This window comes from Sinocyclocheilus rhinocerous, unplaced genomic scaffold (assembly GCF_001515625.1).
Source record: "Sinocyclocheilus rhinocerous isolate Xijiao unplaced genomic scaffold, SAMN03320098_v1.1 scaffold9700, whole genome shotgun sequence".
Lineage (NCBI taxonomy): Eukaryota > Metazoa > Chordata > Actinopteri > Cypriniformes > Cyprinidae > Sinocyclocheilus > Sinocyclocheilus rhinocerous.
This window is the reverse complement of record NW_015655774.1, coordinates 8689-27729: the sequence shown is the minus strand read 5'-3', so window position 1 is coordinate 27729 and position 19041 is coordinate 8689. Positions and strand designations below refer to the sequence as shown.

General features: G+C 36.2%; 1 protein-coding gene across 1 annotated transcript in view; it reads right to left on the bottom strand.

Moving 5' to 3' along the window:
* Window positions 1–19041, bottom strand: part of LOC107718925 (voltage-dependent T-type calcium channel subunit alpha-1I-like) — a gene marked incomplete at its 3' end in the record, with an annotated part of 34442 nt that overhangs the window by 6844 nt on the left and 8557 nt on the right. The window contains exons 7-16 of the mRNA XM_016526170.1: window positions 18176–18263; window positions 15123–15283; window positions 13565–14041; window positions 11822–11922; window positions 6303–6426; window positions 6062–6130; window positions 2591–2769; window positions 2358–2484; window positions 1353–1478; window positions 970–1059 (exon numbers count right to left, since the gene is read on the bottom strand). Of these exons, the coding sequence (XP_016381656.1) occupies window positions 970–1059; window positions 1353–1478; window positions 2358–2484; window positions 2591–2769; window positions 6062–6130; window positions 6303–6426; window positions 11822–11922; window positions 13565–14041; window positions 15123–15283; window positions 18176–18263 (1542 nt within the window). The remainder of the gene's footprint in view (window positions 1–969; window positions 1060–1352; window positions 1479–2357; window positions 2485–2590; window positions 2770–6061; window positions 6131–6302; window positions 6427–11821; window positions 11923–13564; window positions 14042–15122; window positions 15284–18175; window positions 18264–19041) is intronic.

Sequence of the window (19041 nt, the reverse complement as noted above, 5' to 3'; positions counted from 1 at the left end):
TGTAATGGTTAATCCACCAGTATGTGTAAGATCTTTAGTCACAGTAGTGTTTCTAATGCTAAAATATAATTATTGTTGGGATTGAATGATTCTAAGATAGATTGCACAAAAGTTTAATTTAAAAGCAAGTCTTTGGGAACAACTAGAAAATATTTGGAAGTCAGTAACAACAGAGACTGTGGAAAAGTGCATAAAAATTATGCCAGCAAGAATGCAAGCTTTTATCAAGGCCAAAGGAGGCCATACAAAATAAAAACAAAATAGCCTATTTATATTTTTTGGTTTATTAGTTTTTGGTTATTATGTGTGAATAAAGAGTATTTAGTTGTTTCAGTTTGTTATTTGCCTAATGATAACACAATTTTTAGTTTTAAAGAAGTTTTTGACGGGCGGTCTAATAAATTTGTTAAGCACTGTATATAGCTACATATAGTTTTGTGAGGATTTGAACTGAAAATAAAACTTACAAACTCACTCGTTTACACTTTGCCCCTTTCTTGATTGCCAATGGCTGCAAAGTACAACGTGAAAGCGCAAGGCTGACGCTCCGTAGCGGATTCACACATCCATGAGCGAGGCATTTCAGTTGAAGAGACGGGAGTTGCGCGACAGCATGCTCCTAGAATCTGTTTGAGTAATATATGGCTGTCGAAACGAAAGCGCACGGGTTCACTCACTAGGATAGCCTATATGTGAATCTGGCGATAGATCGCACATCCTCTGTTTCATGCATGAGAAAAAAAACAAAAACCTTTTATAAAACTTTCAGAGAACTTAGTACGTTCTGATGAAAGGGTAGCCTATGTATAGACCACGGCTAGATAGACGTTTGAGAATACATCGCTTATTTTACCGCAGAACATTTATTTGCGTGGTGCCCCCCTGGACGTGGTGCCCCTGGGCACTTGCCCAATTGCCCATATGGTTAATCCGCCTATGGCAGCAAGCATGTTACATGAAGAGCATTACCTGCTGGTCCACTGCCACTGCATCCAGACCATGATACATGATGTTGACCCAGCCGTCCTTCGATGCCAGCACAAACAGGGACATCAGGGCCTGTAAAACATAAACACACATTCATACGAGCACATACAAAAACACGCAGAAGTATGGAGATGGGTGGAAAGAGAAGCGGGACAAACAAAGACAGATGGGGGTTGTACAGACAAAAAAGGTGCAAGGACAGATAGACAACCATGTGTGATGTAAAGAACCATGAGAGGTAATTCTGTTATAGATGCACACAGATATACATACATCAAACAAAGCAACAAATTGAGTTGCTCAATATTAGGAATTGTGTGAATCTGTCATGCAATTTGATAAGCCCAGTCAGAGAACAAACTAACCTGCCCCAAGTTGTCAAAGTTGTACTTGTTATGGACCCACTTATAATTGGCCAAGAGGCAGTCAGACTTGTTGGTGATGTTTTTGACATCCAGGCCCAAGCAGTAGTAGAACTTGCCTTTGAAAAGCTGTTGAGGCAAAATAAATAGCACACACTTCATGTCACTCAACACCACACTACTCAAGCATCTCTTTAATAAAACTGTCAGAGCAGAGGATATTTGAAAGAAAAAGAGTGTTATGAAAGAAGATCAGGACAGAATAAGAAAACATTCTCTATGAAAAAAAGAACAAGATGTGGCACTAAAATGGAATAAGAACTAATAATGAACACAAAATGAAAAGAAACTAAATGTGAAAGCAGTGGTGATAAAGAGAGAACGGGTATGATAGTGAGATTAAGCAGAAAATCTGGAGAGAAAAAAAAAGAGAAGTCAGGGATCAGGGGCATCACTGATCTCTTTTTTTGTTTTTCTTTTTTGAGGGGGCACCAGTGGCAGAAAAAAACATCTTTCAAAACACCTAAGGTAAGGTATAAGGCAAAAGAAAGCTTTTGTTCAGCACGCAATGGGTCCCCGGTTCAAAACCCAAATTATCTGAATTAAATTTGCTTTAAAAAAAATAAAAATAGAAACACTAAGATATAAACACTACCATTCAAATATTTTTAATTTTTATTACCAAGGATGCAATTATTGGATAAAAAATCAAAAATACAGTCAGAACAGTAATGTGAAATATTATTTCAATAATAAAAAAAAAAAAACGTTTTCTATTTTATTATATTTTAAAATGTTATTTATTCCCGTGATGGCAAAGCTGAATATTGAGCAGCCATTAATCCTTTAGTCTTCAGTGCCACATGGTTTTAGTATTTGTACATTTTGCCAATAATCATAATAACTCAATTTTCAAAGATTTCTTTTAAAAAGCTGCATTCAAAATCCTCTTCTGAAACATCAGAGGTAGCACATGTCTTCTCAGTTTGAATGGACAAGATGTTTTACCTGGACTCCCAGGATGCCAAAGATGATGAAAAAGGCACAGCAGATGAGAACAATGTTTCCTATAGGCTTTAGAGAGGTGATCAAAGTCTCCACAACCAGTTTGAGGCCAGGAGCTCGACTGATAACCCTGTCAGAAGGGGAAAAAAACATTTACCATTTAGCATCTACAAAGTTATATACCAAGCATATGTTGGGCAATGCCACATGAATGCTTGCAATTTTTTTGGCTGTACCTGAGGGGGCGCAGTGTGCGCAGAAGCCTAAGAACCCTGAGCACCCCCAGTATCTTAGCCCCGCCCGCCATTGACACAACAATGTCAATCAAAGACACAAACACCAGGAAACCATCCAAAACGTTCCAACTGCTGCGCAAGTACGCCTGCTCTCCAATATACAAACCCATAGACACCACCTACAATAAACAAAGAAACAATGTCTCAAATGGACAGCATAAAAAGTTCAAGTAGTTGTGTAATGTAGATCTTTGTTGTTCTGGTGGTATACTGTATGGACTTTGTTCGGTTTTATGTAACACTGAGTTCTGGTGCTTTAATCTGATTCTGAATTTCATTCTGATTTCTACTAGTATGATTTTGCTTACATATCTTTGCTGGAATTGATCGAAACATTTACTGAAATGAAACAGACAGCAAAGTCAGAGTTTGTGATCTCCAGGCAAGCCAAGCCAAGAGTTCTAATTGAAGCCCTAAAATAGTGCTTCCTATAGAGCTGATTTTACAACTCAACTGAGCTCTGCACAATTTACATCTAAAATCCACCATTTTATCAGCGGTGAGATGCAGATGTACTTAAGGGAGCTGCTGATGGCTGTGAGATATGACTTGGGAGATTTTAAAAACATTGGAAAAACAGCAACAAAATATTAAACTAAAATGCAGAAAAAGTGACGAAAATACAAAATTCATTGAAGCGCCAAGGTGACCTGAGCCTTAGGCCTCCCAGGCAGGTTCTTGTGACACTAACAAGACGAGTGACAGGAAAGAAACACAGTACGCACACACACACGGTCTGACTTCAGCATTGGCTAAGGTCTAAAGCAAGAAAACAGAGATAGACAGAGAGAATTATGCACTTTTAAGAAATGAGATGCCGTACTGCGACACATATCTGCTCTTTCTTGGGATCAATTTGAGCTGTATTAGTCTGACAGTTTCTTTACAATACTGCCAAAGAAAACCAATAATAAATCAGTGATGTATACCAGGCTAGTACAGTAATGTGACACTCACACTAGCAATTTAAGGAGGTGGTTTTTGAGTGAGAGCAGATCTCCTTGCAGAACTCCTATTAGTCGAGTGTAGGTGGGTTGGGGACAGTAAAATCAGCCGCTGCCCCTCAGGCTATGTTATACCGGTAGGTATATTTTTTCTGTAGCTTGCAGAATCTGCCTCCCCAAGGATGAACTGTAATTGTTGACTTTCTGGTCCTCGAGAGAAAGCTGGAATCATTGTTTGACTTGTGTCTCCCACTGCACCAACGCTTTTAAAAATGTCCACAGTAAAAGATACGCTCTGCATCATCGTATATTAACTGTGTATTGGTGGTTGACATGACATTTCAAACGATGACAAATGTATGAAATGCCATCTAAAACATCTAAATACAATTATATTTGTGTAAAATTATTATGAGACAAAATTTAAAAAATATATATTATTATAAAATTAAAAATAATAATAATAAAAAATTATAATATCCATGACCCTACACAGAACAAGCAGTTTGGAAAATGGGTGTATGAAAAATAAAAATAAAAATAAATAAAAAATACTTGCAACTCTACATAGGACAAGCAGTTTGGAAAATGGATGGATGGATGGAAAATAATAAAATATAAAAGAAAATAAATAAAAGACAATATATTCATACAAATTCGCTTACAACGGTCTGGTATGGTCTTGCTATGTCATGTATTGTTGCTTTTGACAGGGTATCTCTTGTTTGTTCCATTTCCCAATAATTGATTAAGTTACATAACTGATGACCTACAAGTGCCAAGCGTTTGCAGCTGAATAGATGGGCTAGTCTATGAGATTCACTTCGTCTGAAAGGGGAAACTGGCTCTAATTAATATCATTGCTTAATTGCTTGCCATGAGAGAGCCAGCAAACGTAATACCCCACTCTCAAGAGGTCCAGAGGAGAATGTGTGTGTGTGAAAATGAGTGAGAAAGAGCGAAAGAAAGATGGATTAGACACACACACACACACACACACACACACACACACACACACACACACTCTGTTTAATCTATTGGAAAATATTCAGGTAATTGCCCATTCAAACAACCAGAGCCTTTAACAATGTCTTTAGCAAATTGGTGTGCGTGTAATTTTGTTCAGTATCTATCAAAGTATAATATAATGATGTATTATGTAATATCCTTTCATACACAGAATTGAAAGTTTTGGGATTTAAAAAAACTGTAACATTTTGCACTATTTCTAGGTCACTGATCAAATAAGCAAATTTGACAATGATCATGTGACTGACAGACAGTAAGTTGTTGTAGTTTCCATTGAAGCACAAGAAGTATTTTGGAACATCTCAAATTATGCTGGAGAACATGATCGTTAGGTTAAAAAAAAAAGTGCAGCTATAGTTAAAGCAAAAGAGGAAAGAACCAAATACAAAGACATAAAATGTATATTCATTTTTTAATTGAACATTTCACTAAATTTTTTATGCTGATAATACAATTTGTAATTAGGGATTAGTGATATGGCAAAAATATATCAAAAAAATTTTTTCAGGAAAATCATGATTCACGATTTTATCACGATTCTTTGTCATGTTGGTTTTACTATTTTGCAAGTTGTCTGAGCAGTACAGCCAAACTAATTTCGTTATTTTAAAAATAAAGCCTTACAAGGTAACAATATATATATATATATATATATATATATATAAACATTTTTTATTTTATTTTATAAAAATAAAAACAAATAGTTGCTAGTTCCCAGTGATTTCCATAGTATTATTTTTTCTACTATCAAAGTCAATGGGGACCAGCAACTGCTTGGTTACCCACATTCTTCAAAATGTCTTCCTTTGTGTTCAGCACATAAAAAAAAAAAATACTACAGGTTTAGGACAACAGGCGAGTGAGTAAATAATGACAGGATTTAAATTTTGTTTAGTACAATTAGTCTGCGGTCACATTAAGACCCGCACGCATCTAGACATAAACAAATGTGTTTATATGTGTGTTTTTTACAGTATTAGCGCACTATATTGAGACGGAGGCACCAGAGCTGCAAGTGATAGAATGTGTGCTGTAGCACGATACTACAATATTTCTTCAAAAGCAGATCGTGGAGACATTTTAATTGTCCACAATCAAAAATCGTGATATCGGACAGCCCTATTTGTAATGTAAAAATTGCATTAAAATAGAAAGAGGCAAAATATAAACATTTTCACTGGTGGTTTTTTGGACCCCACTGTATGTTATATGCATAACTAAATGGATTATATTGTACTCAAACCATTAAAACATGCAAAAAAAAAAAAGGTATAGTCACAGTATCTGCAACTGCTGTGAAAACAAATACCATATTGATCATTTTCTCGATTCACCAACACAGATCAGAGGTATGACAGCGCATTCAGGAAGAAAAAAAAATCTATACATGGGAGTCCTGAAATCAGCACAATATCATGCTGTGAATGTAAATATTTACCTTGAGTGTCATCTCCCCCACAAATATGGCTGTGAAAATGTAATTGGACACGGTGAGAAAAAGCCTCTCCTGCAGAAAGAGAAGGAGGAGGGAAAAAGAGAAATAGAGAAAAAGAGAGCAAAATTATGAAAAGAGTAGAAAGGAAAAAGCTGTCAGAATATCTACTTGTGGACAAAATGGAAATCATCAATAACAGCAGATTAAACAACTGAATCAAAGATCCATTGGCCTCAAGTCTTACCAGGCTACCCTGAAGGATCTTGGGTCTCTCCAGAGCCACAGTGATGCAGTTTGAGAAGATGAAGGCCAGCACCACATAGTCAAACAACTTATGGGCTATAATGGACTGGCACAACATCCTGAACCTGAAGAGGGAGGAGGAGGTCAGGAATAGAGATATATAGAGACAAACTAAAAGATAAAGACTAGGAAAGTAGAAGTAAATAGCTTTGTTCCAAAACCAAGTGAGCTGCCTTGCTGCCTACACAGACAGCATCCAAACCATTATAGAATCTCACAAGTGAGCGATTTAGAATGTTCTACATAGGCATCAAGGGTGTGATCTGCAAGTGAGACTAGACTTGCAATTGGTTTTTGATGTTATATGTTGCTAAGCTAACAACACAATATTCTAATAAGCACAAATATAAACAAACACAAAGTGCAAATAGCATATTTTCTTAGCGATAGATGCTATTTACACTAAGTGCAAATAGCAATTGATTCTATTTACACTAAGTGAAAATAGCAGTATTTTTTAACGATTTGCTATTTACACTAAGTGCAAACAGCTATAGATTCTATTTATACTATGTTAAAACAACAAGATTTTCTGCTATTTATACTTATTGCAAATAGTAGCAATTATCTGCACCTCAGTATTGTCATACATTATAAAACAGTACGCAATAATAATGTATTGAGTGTAAATTATAATTCTAATTCAAATAAAAAAATAGATGCCACATTGGGACAATAAAGCCCTCTCTACACCTACCCTAACCGTACCCGATACTTTATTTTCAGCTTTTTGATTATTTCCTTCATTTTTATTGAAAATAAATGCCTTTCCGGTGCGATATGAGATTTGAAAAGGGAGAAAAAAAGTTCGGCAAAAGGCGGGTTCGGACCCGGGTCGATCGCGTCAAAAAGCACGCGCCTTACCATCTACGCCACTAAAACTGATGTTAGACGAGCGTCTTTTTACAGTGTTGACTATTCCAATCAGACGTTGGTGGGCGGAGTTAGTGTAAATAGCCTCAGCCAACAAGGCGGGCTATTTGCACTTAGTGTAAATAGACACTCTGAAAAAAATATTGGGTAAAACAATATTGTAATTTACCTTCAAAAGTTTGGGGGCAGTTATGCTCACCAAGGCTGCATTTATTTGATGAAAAAAAACAAAAAAAAAACAGCAATATTCCAAAATATTATTATAATTTAAATGAACTGTTTTCTATTTATTATTTTTTATTATATTTTTCTTTCTGTGATGGCAAAGCTAAATTTTCAGCATCATTACTCTAGTCTTCATTTTCACATGATCCTTTAAATCATTCTAATATGCTGAACTGCTGCTCAAGAAACATTTCTTATTATCACAGTTGAAAATGGTAATAAATTGTGGAATCTGCGATATAACATTTTTCTCTTGATTCTTTGATGAACAGAAAGTTTGAAAAACAGACTTTATTTGAAATGCCTGGCAATCTTTTGTAAAATAATTAATGACTAATTTTATCAAATTAATGCCTTGCTGAAATAAAGTATTGACTTCTTTCAATCAACCAGTCAATCAATCAATCAATCAATCAATCAATACAAATAAATAAATAAATAATATCTTACTACCCCTAAACTTTGAACAGTAGTATATGACTCTCACTTCATCTGCCATCTTGGATTCATTTTTTCATGGAGATTGTCACAATGCATTCTGGCAGCTCACTAGTTTTTGGAACAGCCAAATATCTAAATTTTTCCACTGCAGCCCAAACTTTAGCTGGATATTCAAAGACTAGACAGTTTGGAAAAAACAGACTGACAGGCAGAGGGTGGGAATAATCGGCTCCTATCTCGCTGACACGGATCAATATCCTAATCAAGCCACCCTCTAAAGAGCTGGCAGCCCATCAGTGCTATTGATCAGGCAGGGATAGCAGAATAACTGCTGGCCGAGTTACTGTCAGGAGAGAAGAAGAGGTATGCAGGCATCTTTCCCTCTGTGTTATTCAGAGATCAAATCAGTGGCACTATAGGAAACAACCTGTGACACAAGCTTGCCTTTATCTGCTTAATTTCAACCTGTTCTTGGGCGTGGAGCAACTACTAATTTGTTTTGTGCTATAATGAGGTCCATGAAAAACAACTTCCAGCTGCACTCTCGAATTTTGCTTAGACTGAAAATATTTGACTCTTACCTGACAAACCCCTTCAGTAATTTTTCATTGTAAAGAGACACAAAGGTGCATGATTGCCAGCAGGTTTTGCTTATGATGAGCGCCATGTGGGACACAGCAGCACAAGTGCAAAAGCATTACTTTAGACCAGGTATTCCCAAACGTTTTGTCAGCCAAATCCCTATGACCTAAAATATGTCTTTACTTGAAGTACCCACTGAGATTTTAAGTTATTTCAATAATTTAACAACAAATTAGCATGTTCACAGTTCTATGAAATCAGTTAATGGTCACATTACATGCAGGTAAAAAGTGTTAATTTTGTATAATTGAGATACTACTATAGTTTTTATTTAGCTATAGTTTGAGTTACTTTTTCCTTCCACTCAACTTTCTGTTAACATGCTTGGATACAGCACTCTTAAAAGAGAGTGCTGTATCCAAGCATTTTCACACGCCAAAATCATCACAATTAAAAGAACCAAAGACTTAAACTACTTCAGTCTGTGTGCATTGAATTTATTTAATACATGAGTTTCACAATTTGAGTTGAATTACTGAAATAAATGAACTTTTCCACGACATTCTAATTTATTGAGATGCACCTGTATAATAACCCTTAAACAAATATATTTTACATTTTTAGTGTTTTATTTTGATAGTTTTTTTTAAATAATTATTTATTTATTTTAAAGTTTATTCATTTTTATCATTTCATTATTTATAAGCCTTTTCATCAACACACAACCCCCATTTTGGAAAAACCTTATATAGGTGATTAATGCTGTAAATCTTGTACTCTCTGTTTCATGTAAGTGATAGCTAATAAAACTATCAAAGCAAACAAAATAAAATAGCATTCACAAAATTCATTTGCAGCATTTATTTATTATTAGTGACAAGTTTTGCTCTTTGATTTGATTGGCTGTGAACATAATCACCTGATAGGTCAATCACACATGACAGCTAAGAAAACAAAACCATGCGTCTGTTCATCTGCTTTTTTACAGAACTCACAGTTAGCATATAACATTTAAAAATATATACAGTTGTGGTCAAAATTTGACATACACTTTGCAGTATCTGCAAAATGTTAATTATTTTACCAAAATAAGAGGGTTCATATCAAATGCATGTTATTTTTTATTTAATACTGATCTGAATAAGATATTTCACTGAGGACAACTGAGGGACTCATACACAATTTTCCCTGATCTTCAAATTCAAAAAGTTTTTACCTCCAGGCTCTTAATGCATGTGTTTTCTTCTGGAGCATCAGTGAGTGTTTGAGCTTTTTGTAGTAGTTGCGTATGAGTCCCTCAGTTGTCCTCAGTGTGGAAAGATGGATCTCAAGATCATACAGTCATTGTTGGAAAGGGTTCAAATACGCAAAAAATACTGGAAAAGTATTTTTTCTGAAGAACAGCAGACAGTTTAACTGTTCAGAAACTATCACAAAAAAAAACAACAACTGTGGATCATCCAGGTAACAACAGTATTAAAGGGGTCCTATTATGCTCTTTTACAAAGTCTTGATTTTGTTTTGGGGGTGTACTGGAACATGCTCTCATGCTTAGTGGTTCGAAAAACGCATTATTTTTCACATAATTTACATTATTAAAATACTTTTCTCCCCAGCCTGACACAAACAGCTCAATTAGTTCCGGGTTTGATTAAGGCCCACCTTCCGAAAAACGAAATGTGTTGTGATTGGTTAGCTGTCCCAATGCGTTGTGTTTGGCGAACATCTTAAGACGGTGTTTCAGTACTGCCACGCCCCTTGCCAAAGCAGCAAGTTCCGTTTGCTCCGGTATAGTTAAGGATGGCGTCAATATTGCCATATCAATTTGAGCCAGATTCAGACCCAGAGAATATTGAACAAGAGGATCGTGCAGAACCTTTGCACGCATGGATATGGACGTACATGGACACGGAAAACTTGACGCTACAGCAGCTCTTCTTCTTTGTTTTCGCTGATGCACTAATTCTGCAGCAGCACTTCTTCTTCTTCGTCTTCTTGTCTGATGCACCACGACCACGACCTCGCCCCTCCCCACCCCCCAAACCATTCGAATTTCCGTAGGCGGGAATTATTTTAATGATATTCTAATGGACCGCTTTGTGATATCACAAAACCCAGAAAACAACGCTGTAGTCCAAACGAGCCGTTCGTTGTAGTTCTTGAAAAGGGATTTTTTCAAAACGAAATATCTCCATTTGGAGTGGACTTTGAAATTTGTAACTTTGTAGATCTTTTTTATGCCCAAACATACACACTACATACTGACTAAAATTCAAAAAGTAAAAAAAAGCATAATAGGACCCCTTTAAGGCGAGACACTGCAGGTGAATAGGGTAAAAAAAAAAAAAACTAATAGTTATGGCCTTACTTACCCAGCTGATTGATTACATTGATAATTGCAAAAAATTTTTGTATTACAAGTTTTCTAAAATGTTAGGTTTAAATATGCAAATGAGTCATTATTTAATTAAATATACGCTAATTTGCATACATTTCTAGTACCAAAATCTAAACACTGGATGATGTCAGTTTCAAAATTCGTGGTTAATTTTTGACATATTAGAGTCAAAAGTTTTTACAGAGGGAATTTTGGGTATGTCATTTTTGTCACTCCATAATTTAGAAAATGCTTAGAATGGACAGAAAACACTATATTTTAAAATTTTGGGGGGGAATAAAGTGTTGTATATAATCAAGGAAATTATATATGAACAAATCCCTCTGTAAAAACCTTCAGGATATAGACAGGAATAAAAATGTAAAGTTTGGTGTGTGTAAGTGCTACTGAAGTGGAGATTTATGGCTCAGTGTAGGAGAAAAAACTCCTTTTGAGAAAACGGCCTTTAAAAATATGTATTGTAATTTAAATCTATTGACACAAATAGATGAAGTGCTGTAAAAGAAACACTTAACAGTGTCTTTTGGATGTTTTCTTTCCACTAGTCTGAAAAAACACTATGAAAAACCAAAAAGACCAAAATCTCAAACTTGACAGATGCATGAAAAAACAGTGTTTTTGCCTGCAGTGTCTCCCCTTAAGAATCAAGCGTATGTAAACTTTTGAACGGAGTCATTTTTATATATTTAACTATTACATTTCTCCTGTGGACTATATGTAAACGTCAGTACTAAATAAAAAAAACAACATGCATTTTGTATGACCCCCTCTTATTTTGGTAAAATTATTCTGCAAAGATTCTGCAAAGTGTATGTAAAATTTTGACCACAACTGTATATTGTGTGCAAACAAGGTCAAAAAATGAAACAGCTTCCGTTAGGTCTTATAAAGTATGTTCATGACCGCTATTTACTGACAGAGGAGACAGTGAAAGGACTAACTTGTTTTGGGGAGAGAAGAGGAAGACGGACCAGTCTTCCCTGGTCTCACACCAGTCTGGTCTGTACACCTCTATCATCTTCTGCATCCGGAAACATAGACTCTGCAGACAGAAAAAGATGTATTTAGTTGAATATCTGTTGGCAAAAATGAGGACTAAGATTAATTCTGCAGTATCCAGGGTGGGAGAACTTTCTTGGAAATGCGTTTGATAGTTGAAGCAGTTATGAAACAGAGCTTTCTAATGTTTCAGGTCCTCTTGGAGCTGCCATGTTACTCTTAATTGCTTATAAAACAAGAGAATCTGGCTGTAAATTAAAAACTGAAATCCTACTGCCATCTGTTAGCATTCCTCCTCAACAGATAATAATTGGGCAATTTTCATTGTGTAGTTGATTATATATGCTATTGGCTCTGCTTCAAAAAGATTTACAATGTGTGTAGACGCTGTTTTGCAGGGGCCAACCTAATTTAAGATAATCCACAAAAATTACCATTTAAAAGACAATTATCTATTTCATCAAAACAAATTTGGTTCCAACATTTGAATTCTTTTCTTCCATGGAGCACCAACGTCTAGAGCTCCATAAATGGCAGAAGTCTTCTGAAGCCATACACTACTGTTTAAAAGTTTGGTAACACTTTTTTATGTTTTTGAAAGAAGTCTCTTATGCTCACCAAGGCTAAATTTATTAGGTCAAAAATACAGTAAAACAGATTTATTGCATCCTGGCCGAATTGTTTCCTCTGCTACAGCATTTAAAGGGGACATCGGATGCCCATTTTCCACAAGTTGGTAAGATTCTTTAGGGTCTTCATGAAACGTCTGTAACATACTTCAGTTAAAATTCCTCAATGATCATGTAAAAGAACAGCCTTTTTACCTTATCAAAAACAGCTCTGTTCACAGTGACCCGTTTCGGTGCATGTCTCTTTAAATGATGATGAGGTACTGCTCACTCCACCCTTCTCTTCCGTTTTTTGTGTATTCGGTGGTGCATTACCATCAAAAATAAAACAAATCCACTGTGTCCTCAGTTGCTCTGATGTCGGGAGAAAATGAAGAGTCTTACACCTGTTTCACACCCCAAACTTGAGCTTCACTTCAGCGTAACTTCACCGTCACTGCAGCTACAGACTCGCGAGAGTATTCACACTGGAAGCATTTGTACAGTGTCACAGCAGCGGCTCCAAAGCTACACATTTCTTTACAAAGACAACTAATGTTATATATTTGTTTTTAGAAGTTGATCAGTTAGAAACTTTAAAGATTTAGTCTATTTTTGCTGTGCCGCTCATGCTCAATTAAAGTGATAGCACACTTCTGATGGACAAAATAAATATGATTTCACACAAAAAGTGCTAAAAATGCACAGAATAAGCATGTTTAGTGTGTTTTAACAAGAACTGGAATATGTCAGAAAAGAAAATGAAGAATTTACCCATTTGAACTCGTTAATAATTATTCAGTTTGGGTTAAATTATGGTGTATTATATCGTTACCCCCTTCAGTCCAATCAGATCATCGAAGTAATCACTGACTCAGGGCTTTTTTTTTTTTTTTTTTTTTCAGCTCTGCAGTCTCTGTCCCCATCACTTTCATTGTATGGATAAGAGCACCCAGGACATTCGGCTAAATGTCTACTTTTGTGTTCCACAGAAGAAAGTCAGTCATATGAGTTTGAAATATAATGATTACAGAATAAGTGAACTATCCCTTTAAAATATTTTTAATGGACACTTACATAGTCCAGCTCATCGTCCAGATCCTCCCTGTCCTTGCGTGCATTGACCTGAGGGTAGACTTCATTGATGATTTGTGGTTGGACTGATGGTGTCTTCCCATTACAGTCCTGGTGCTCTCCAACGCTTCCCAGACCCCCAGAGAAGCTCTTCTTGCGTTGCCGTGCATGCAGAGGAGGCAGGGCCAGTCCAGGCACCTGCAGCAGCTCAGGAAGCTCCAAAGAGAGAGCCCGCCGTTCTCTGCGCGGGACGAAGCGTCTAGAGACCAGAGGCGGGTGCAGAGGAGGGGGCGGAGGAGACAGCAAGGACTCCTGCTCAGTGGGGCGAGAGTGAGGGCTACAGACCCTTAAACTGCCTCCACCCCCCATCCCCAGGCATCTAGAGGATCGACTTAAGCTGTTCCAGCTTGACCTGCGACTCCATATTCCTGGTCGTGCAGGCTGTCCCCAGTTGTGGTACATAGAGGCTCGCCCTGGACACTACAACACATATAGAATGCAAGTTGTTATCAAACAGTTCTGGAATCTGGCTGACCTGTCAACAGGTGTGCAGACTGTTCTGAAAAATGTAAAAATATTATAGATAAATAGATTAAATGATAAATTCAGTCAGGATCAGTGTTCAGGTGATTGGATTACAGTGGTGGCAAAAAGCACTAAGATAGCTTGCAAAAATGGCTTAATCGAATAAATGAATTAATAATAAAAAAATTGTCATTGCATTTTTTTTTTTTTTTTAAATTATTATTTTATACATTAAATAGTATTATATATCACAAAATATTTTAAATTCATTATGTTATTAAAATTATCATATATTTGTCTATTAATCACAAAACTCAGCGTTATTTGCTTGGCATAATTAATTTAGTGCTACTACTGTCCACAGGAAGCTGGTGATACAACGCTGTTTAGTGGAACGAATACTGCATTTCAAAGAGACGGGTTCAGGTCCAGGTGTTTGGATTGCAGTGGTGGGACGATGCTGTACAGTAAAGTTTCTCTGATCGAGTTAGTCTGCTATGACCTCCACAATCTAAAACCCAAAACCATCCCACACGATGCGCTAAAGTTTTGGGTGTTACCCGATTTGCTGTACATAATTCCTAGTGAATCTGACTAAAACATCTGACGGTGCACACAAATAAACCATGCTTTCAACTCATTCTTAGCAAATTCCCCCCTCGCTGTCTAGAACTCTCATAAAAAGCCAACCTCCTCACAAGGGCTGTAATTATTTAAACCATTGTAAAAATAATTATGTAGTTTATAAGTTGCTCTCAGCTCTTCGAGTGCCCGCTCAACAACCCTCTGTGAGTATGCTAATATAGTGCTAACATAGTGCAAGCTAGATGAGTAGAGACGGCTCTCTTAAGTGCTGAGTAAGTGTCTTATTAATGGTTCGTAAAATGTTAATACATGCAGAGCTGATGGATAATTATTGTGTTCTTTGTGCTTTTTTGAGAGGTTTTGGATTGCCGGAGTGGTATGATATAGCCCTCTCATTGAGTAAGACCCTGTAATGAATGGCAAGTTGACTGCAGCATGCACAATAGCTCACCAGCGTCGTCTGCTCCAGGCTAGCCCTGCTCAAAGAGCTCACGCTGCTCTTGCGGGAACTCAGGGCAAAGCTCAGCCTTTCAGATGGGTACAGGCCCCTGGCGTTGGGTGCAGGTGTCAAATCCAGATGCCCATTAGGGGTCAAAGTGGAAATCTTGGGATCTGCACAAACACACATGCCAAGACTGATTAGATCACAAACACATCCGAAGGACTCTAGCCATGAGAAATGCTAGCTGGCTTATCACAAGGCACAATAAGTCAAAAACAATTTGTTTTGTGCTTATGGTGCGTAATTAGGAAGTATATTCCACCAAGCCTATTAAAGTTTCAAGCTTGCGTGATTTCTGGTATTTCTAAAGCCTCCTCTCATGCCAGGCAACGCTGGTGGGAGTGTGTAAGTTTGTGTTCTGTCTGTAGAGAGCATCAGTGTGTACATGCATTATTCATTGCATCATGTCCTCAGATCTCACAGCGCCATTTTTTTTGGACCAGATATTAATGAGACATTTCAATGCATTGCTCTCAGTTACTCATTTTTGAAACTGTTTAGGATATCGCATTTTGGGTAGCATTTTGTCTATTGTTAATTTCATTAATGAAAACTATGATGAAAAATGTTTGTTGACAAGCTTTTTTTCCCATGACTAAAACGAGACGATGACGAGATGACAATAAGGTCAATAAACGATAACTGTGACTATATCAACATGCAATATCTTTGACGACAAAAGACAAGACTAAATTGTATTTAAAAAAAATATATATATATATACAAAAATCTTTTTATTTTTGTTGAAAAAATTAAAAAAACAGACAAAATATTATTGCGGACTACTGTACATGCCTCTACTATGTTCAAATCCCCAAATCAGAACTTCTCTGTTCAAAGGATACATTTTCTGCCGTGTTTTGCTCAATTTTTGCAATATGGCATCCATACGCATTTGCTCGCTCTTCATTGCAGAAGCGAAACGATGAACTGAAAACGCAGACAAACAAGTAAGCTGAAGTTTAGCGATCTCCATGTGAGATGTTGAGCTTAAATGAAAGTGTCATTCAGCCTGTCTGTGTTCTGTCATGAGATCTCGACTATTTTGTTTACTGAATTAATGCACTTACTCAACCGCTGTTGTTTTAATAGAGAAACATTATTGCAATTTGGAATTATTGGAATTACTATTAGGAATTTTTTACCAGTTTTCATAATGTTGACAGAGTGCATATCTAAGTCTTTGATATTAATTTATATATTAAGTAGCTTATAATATCTATGTCTTTGTAATTAATATAGCCTATAATAAATCAGTACACTAGAACTCATACACAAATATACAATGTGTATGAGTTCACATTCTGTTGGTTTGTGCTTATTGGTGAAAGTGCCATACCTGAAATACCTGAAATGTAAAAATAAATTTCTCAAATGAAAACAATCATTGCAATTATAATTAAAAAAATTTTTTTTTTTTTATCAGTTTAACCATTATACAGCAGGACGAAAATGTGAAAAATGTGACAGTGAAGTTTTCACTGACTAAAACTAGACTCAAATGCTCTAAAACTTGACTAAACAAAAACAGGACAAGGTTGACTAAATATGATAATAACTAAAAATTTGACAGAGGATTAAGACTAAGACTAATTTAAAAGACTAACACTGTGTCCAAAATCACATACTTCCCTACTATATAGTAGGCGAAAAACAGTATATGAGGCGAGTAGTATGTCCGAATTCATAGTATTCGAAAAACAGCAGGTGAAAAGTATCCGGATGACCTACTTCTTCTTCCCAGATTCTGAAGTGTGCATTCGATGGACACTTTACTATTCCATGAGGCCATGGGAGAGGATTTATGAATGCCAGTGAAATGACGCAACTGACGCTGGTAGGTCATGTGACAGTAACGATATGGCAGATGTAGTACGTCCGAATTTCATTCATAGTGCCCATATTCATACTATATAGAACATACTTTTTTAACGGTCATGAAGTAAATTCAAATTCAAATGTAGTACCTACTCAGGTACTTTTAGTCCTATGCACCATAAGACTAAATTATAAATTCCTGACAAAACTAACACTAGTGTTGTCATGACAATGGTGTATTCATATGGGTTACTGACTAGTCTGACTATCATTAAGGGTCATTAAGATTTTATAAATGTTTTTTTTTTTTTTTTTTTACATTTTAAACATTTTAAATGTTTTTTTTGCTTTCTTTGCTCAGCAAGGTGGCATTTTGTAAAATAATAAAATAAGTAAAAAAAAAATTTTTTATTTGAAATTGATGTTTTCTATTGTAATATATTTTAAAAAGTAATTTATTCCTGCAATGACAAAGCTGAATTTTCAGTAGCCATTACTCCAGTCTTCAATGTCACATGGTCCTTCAGAAATCATTATAATATGCTGATTTGGTGCTTAAGTAACATTTCATATTATTAGCAATTTTGAAAACAGTTGTGCTGCTTATAATTTTGAGGAAATTGTGATTTGTATTTTTTTTGACGATTCTTTGATGAAAAAGAACAGCATTTATTTGTAATAGAAAACTTCTGCAACATTATAAATGTATTTACTGTCACTTTTGATCAACGTAAGACCTTGCTGAAAGTATTAATTTCTTAAAAAAAGAATTTTCTTAATGACCCCAAAACCCCAAACTTGACACCAAAATGACTAAATGACTAGCTTTAACTAATTAAAATTGTCGCCATAACACATCATTTACATTCTGACTCATTATCATTGACAAAACCTTCACCAAAAAAAAAAAAATTAAAAGGTCAAAACACAGAAAGGCTTACTGTATGTATATATTAACATGTAGCTGACAATATCACAGTGTACTGGCATTGTAAAAGACTGTTATTAACCTTTTTTTTTTGTTCAGATAATCTGAAAAAGAGCTTGGAACACGAACACAGAGTTTCTACTTAGAATGAACCAAAATATAAAAAGAACTACAGTACTACACATAAGGTTCGGAAACACATGGAAAAACAGCTTTGCTTTAATAACACTTCCTTAGTTAGTCCACAGCTCAGTACCGGACAGCTGGAGTGAGTCCTTTTTCTCAGTTTCTTCTAAGTTACAAGAGGATCTGTCGTCATCAGAGTAGGAACGGTTAGCATCACCCTGTCGCAGACAAAAAAAACAAAAAAAAAACAGGGACACAACGTCAAAATGACACAAGTTAGCTTCAGTTACATTCACATGTCACAGAGATTTCACTCTCAAAGTCAGTTTGGTTATAGACTGTGGTTTTCACTCGTTATAACGAAGTGTGTGACTATAACCATACTTAACCACGGGGTTGACAATGTTATTCAAGCACTGCGTGAGCCATAGACAAATAAAAGACAAAAGTGAGGGACAGACTTTCTTTTGTAAAATAACTAAACAGCCCTGAGCAGTTTTTAATAGATAGGTCAATCTCACTGCCCTCCCTCTGAAAGTCAGTCGCATTTGCTCTAGTCCCCCACTCACCCTCACATAGTGCCTCAGATCTAGACCATAACCTGGAGGCCCACTTCTACATGCTCCCTGGAGAGATAACCTACTCCTGCAGTCTGCATACCTGCCCGTGGAGCGCTATTTATACAAGCATGCACATCGAAAATATATTCACCAGCAAGAACAACAAGAGCTGTAAGTTATTAAAGCCACGCCATGTTCTTGCTGTCATTTTATTGCTAAACACCAGTATAAATTTGAACCCGTCAGTGGCGGCTCGTTGGGGGAGGCAGGGGAGGCACAGCTTCCCCAAAATTTTGAGGTGAAAATGGGAGGAGTACGATTTAATGTTTAATGTTTAATGTATCGGTTCATGTCTCAAAATTTGTATTTTTTGTTTGTAATTTTACAGCTATAATACCATAACATGTTAATGAAGTTGGAAAGCGCCGCTTTTCTA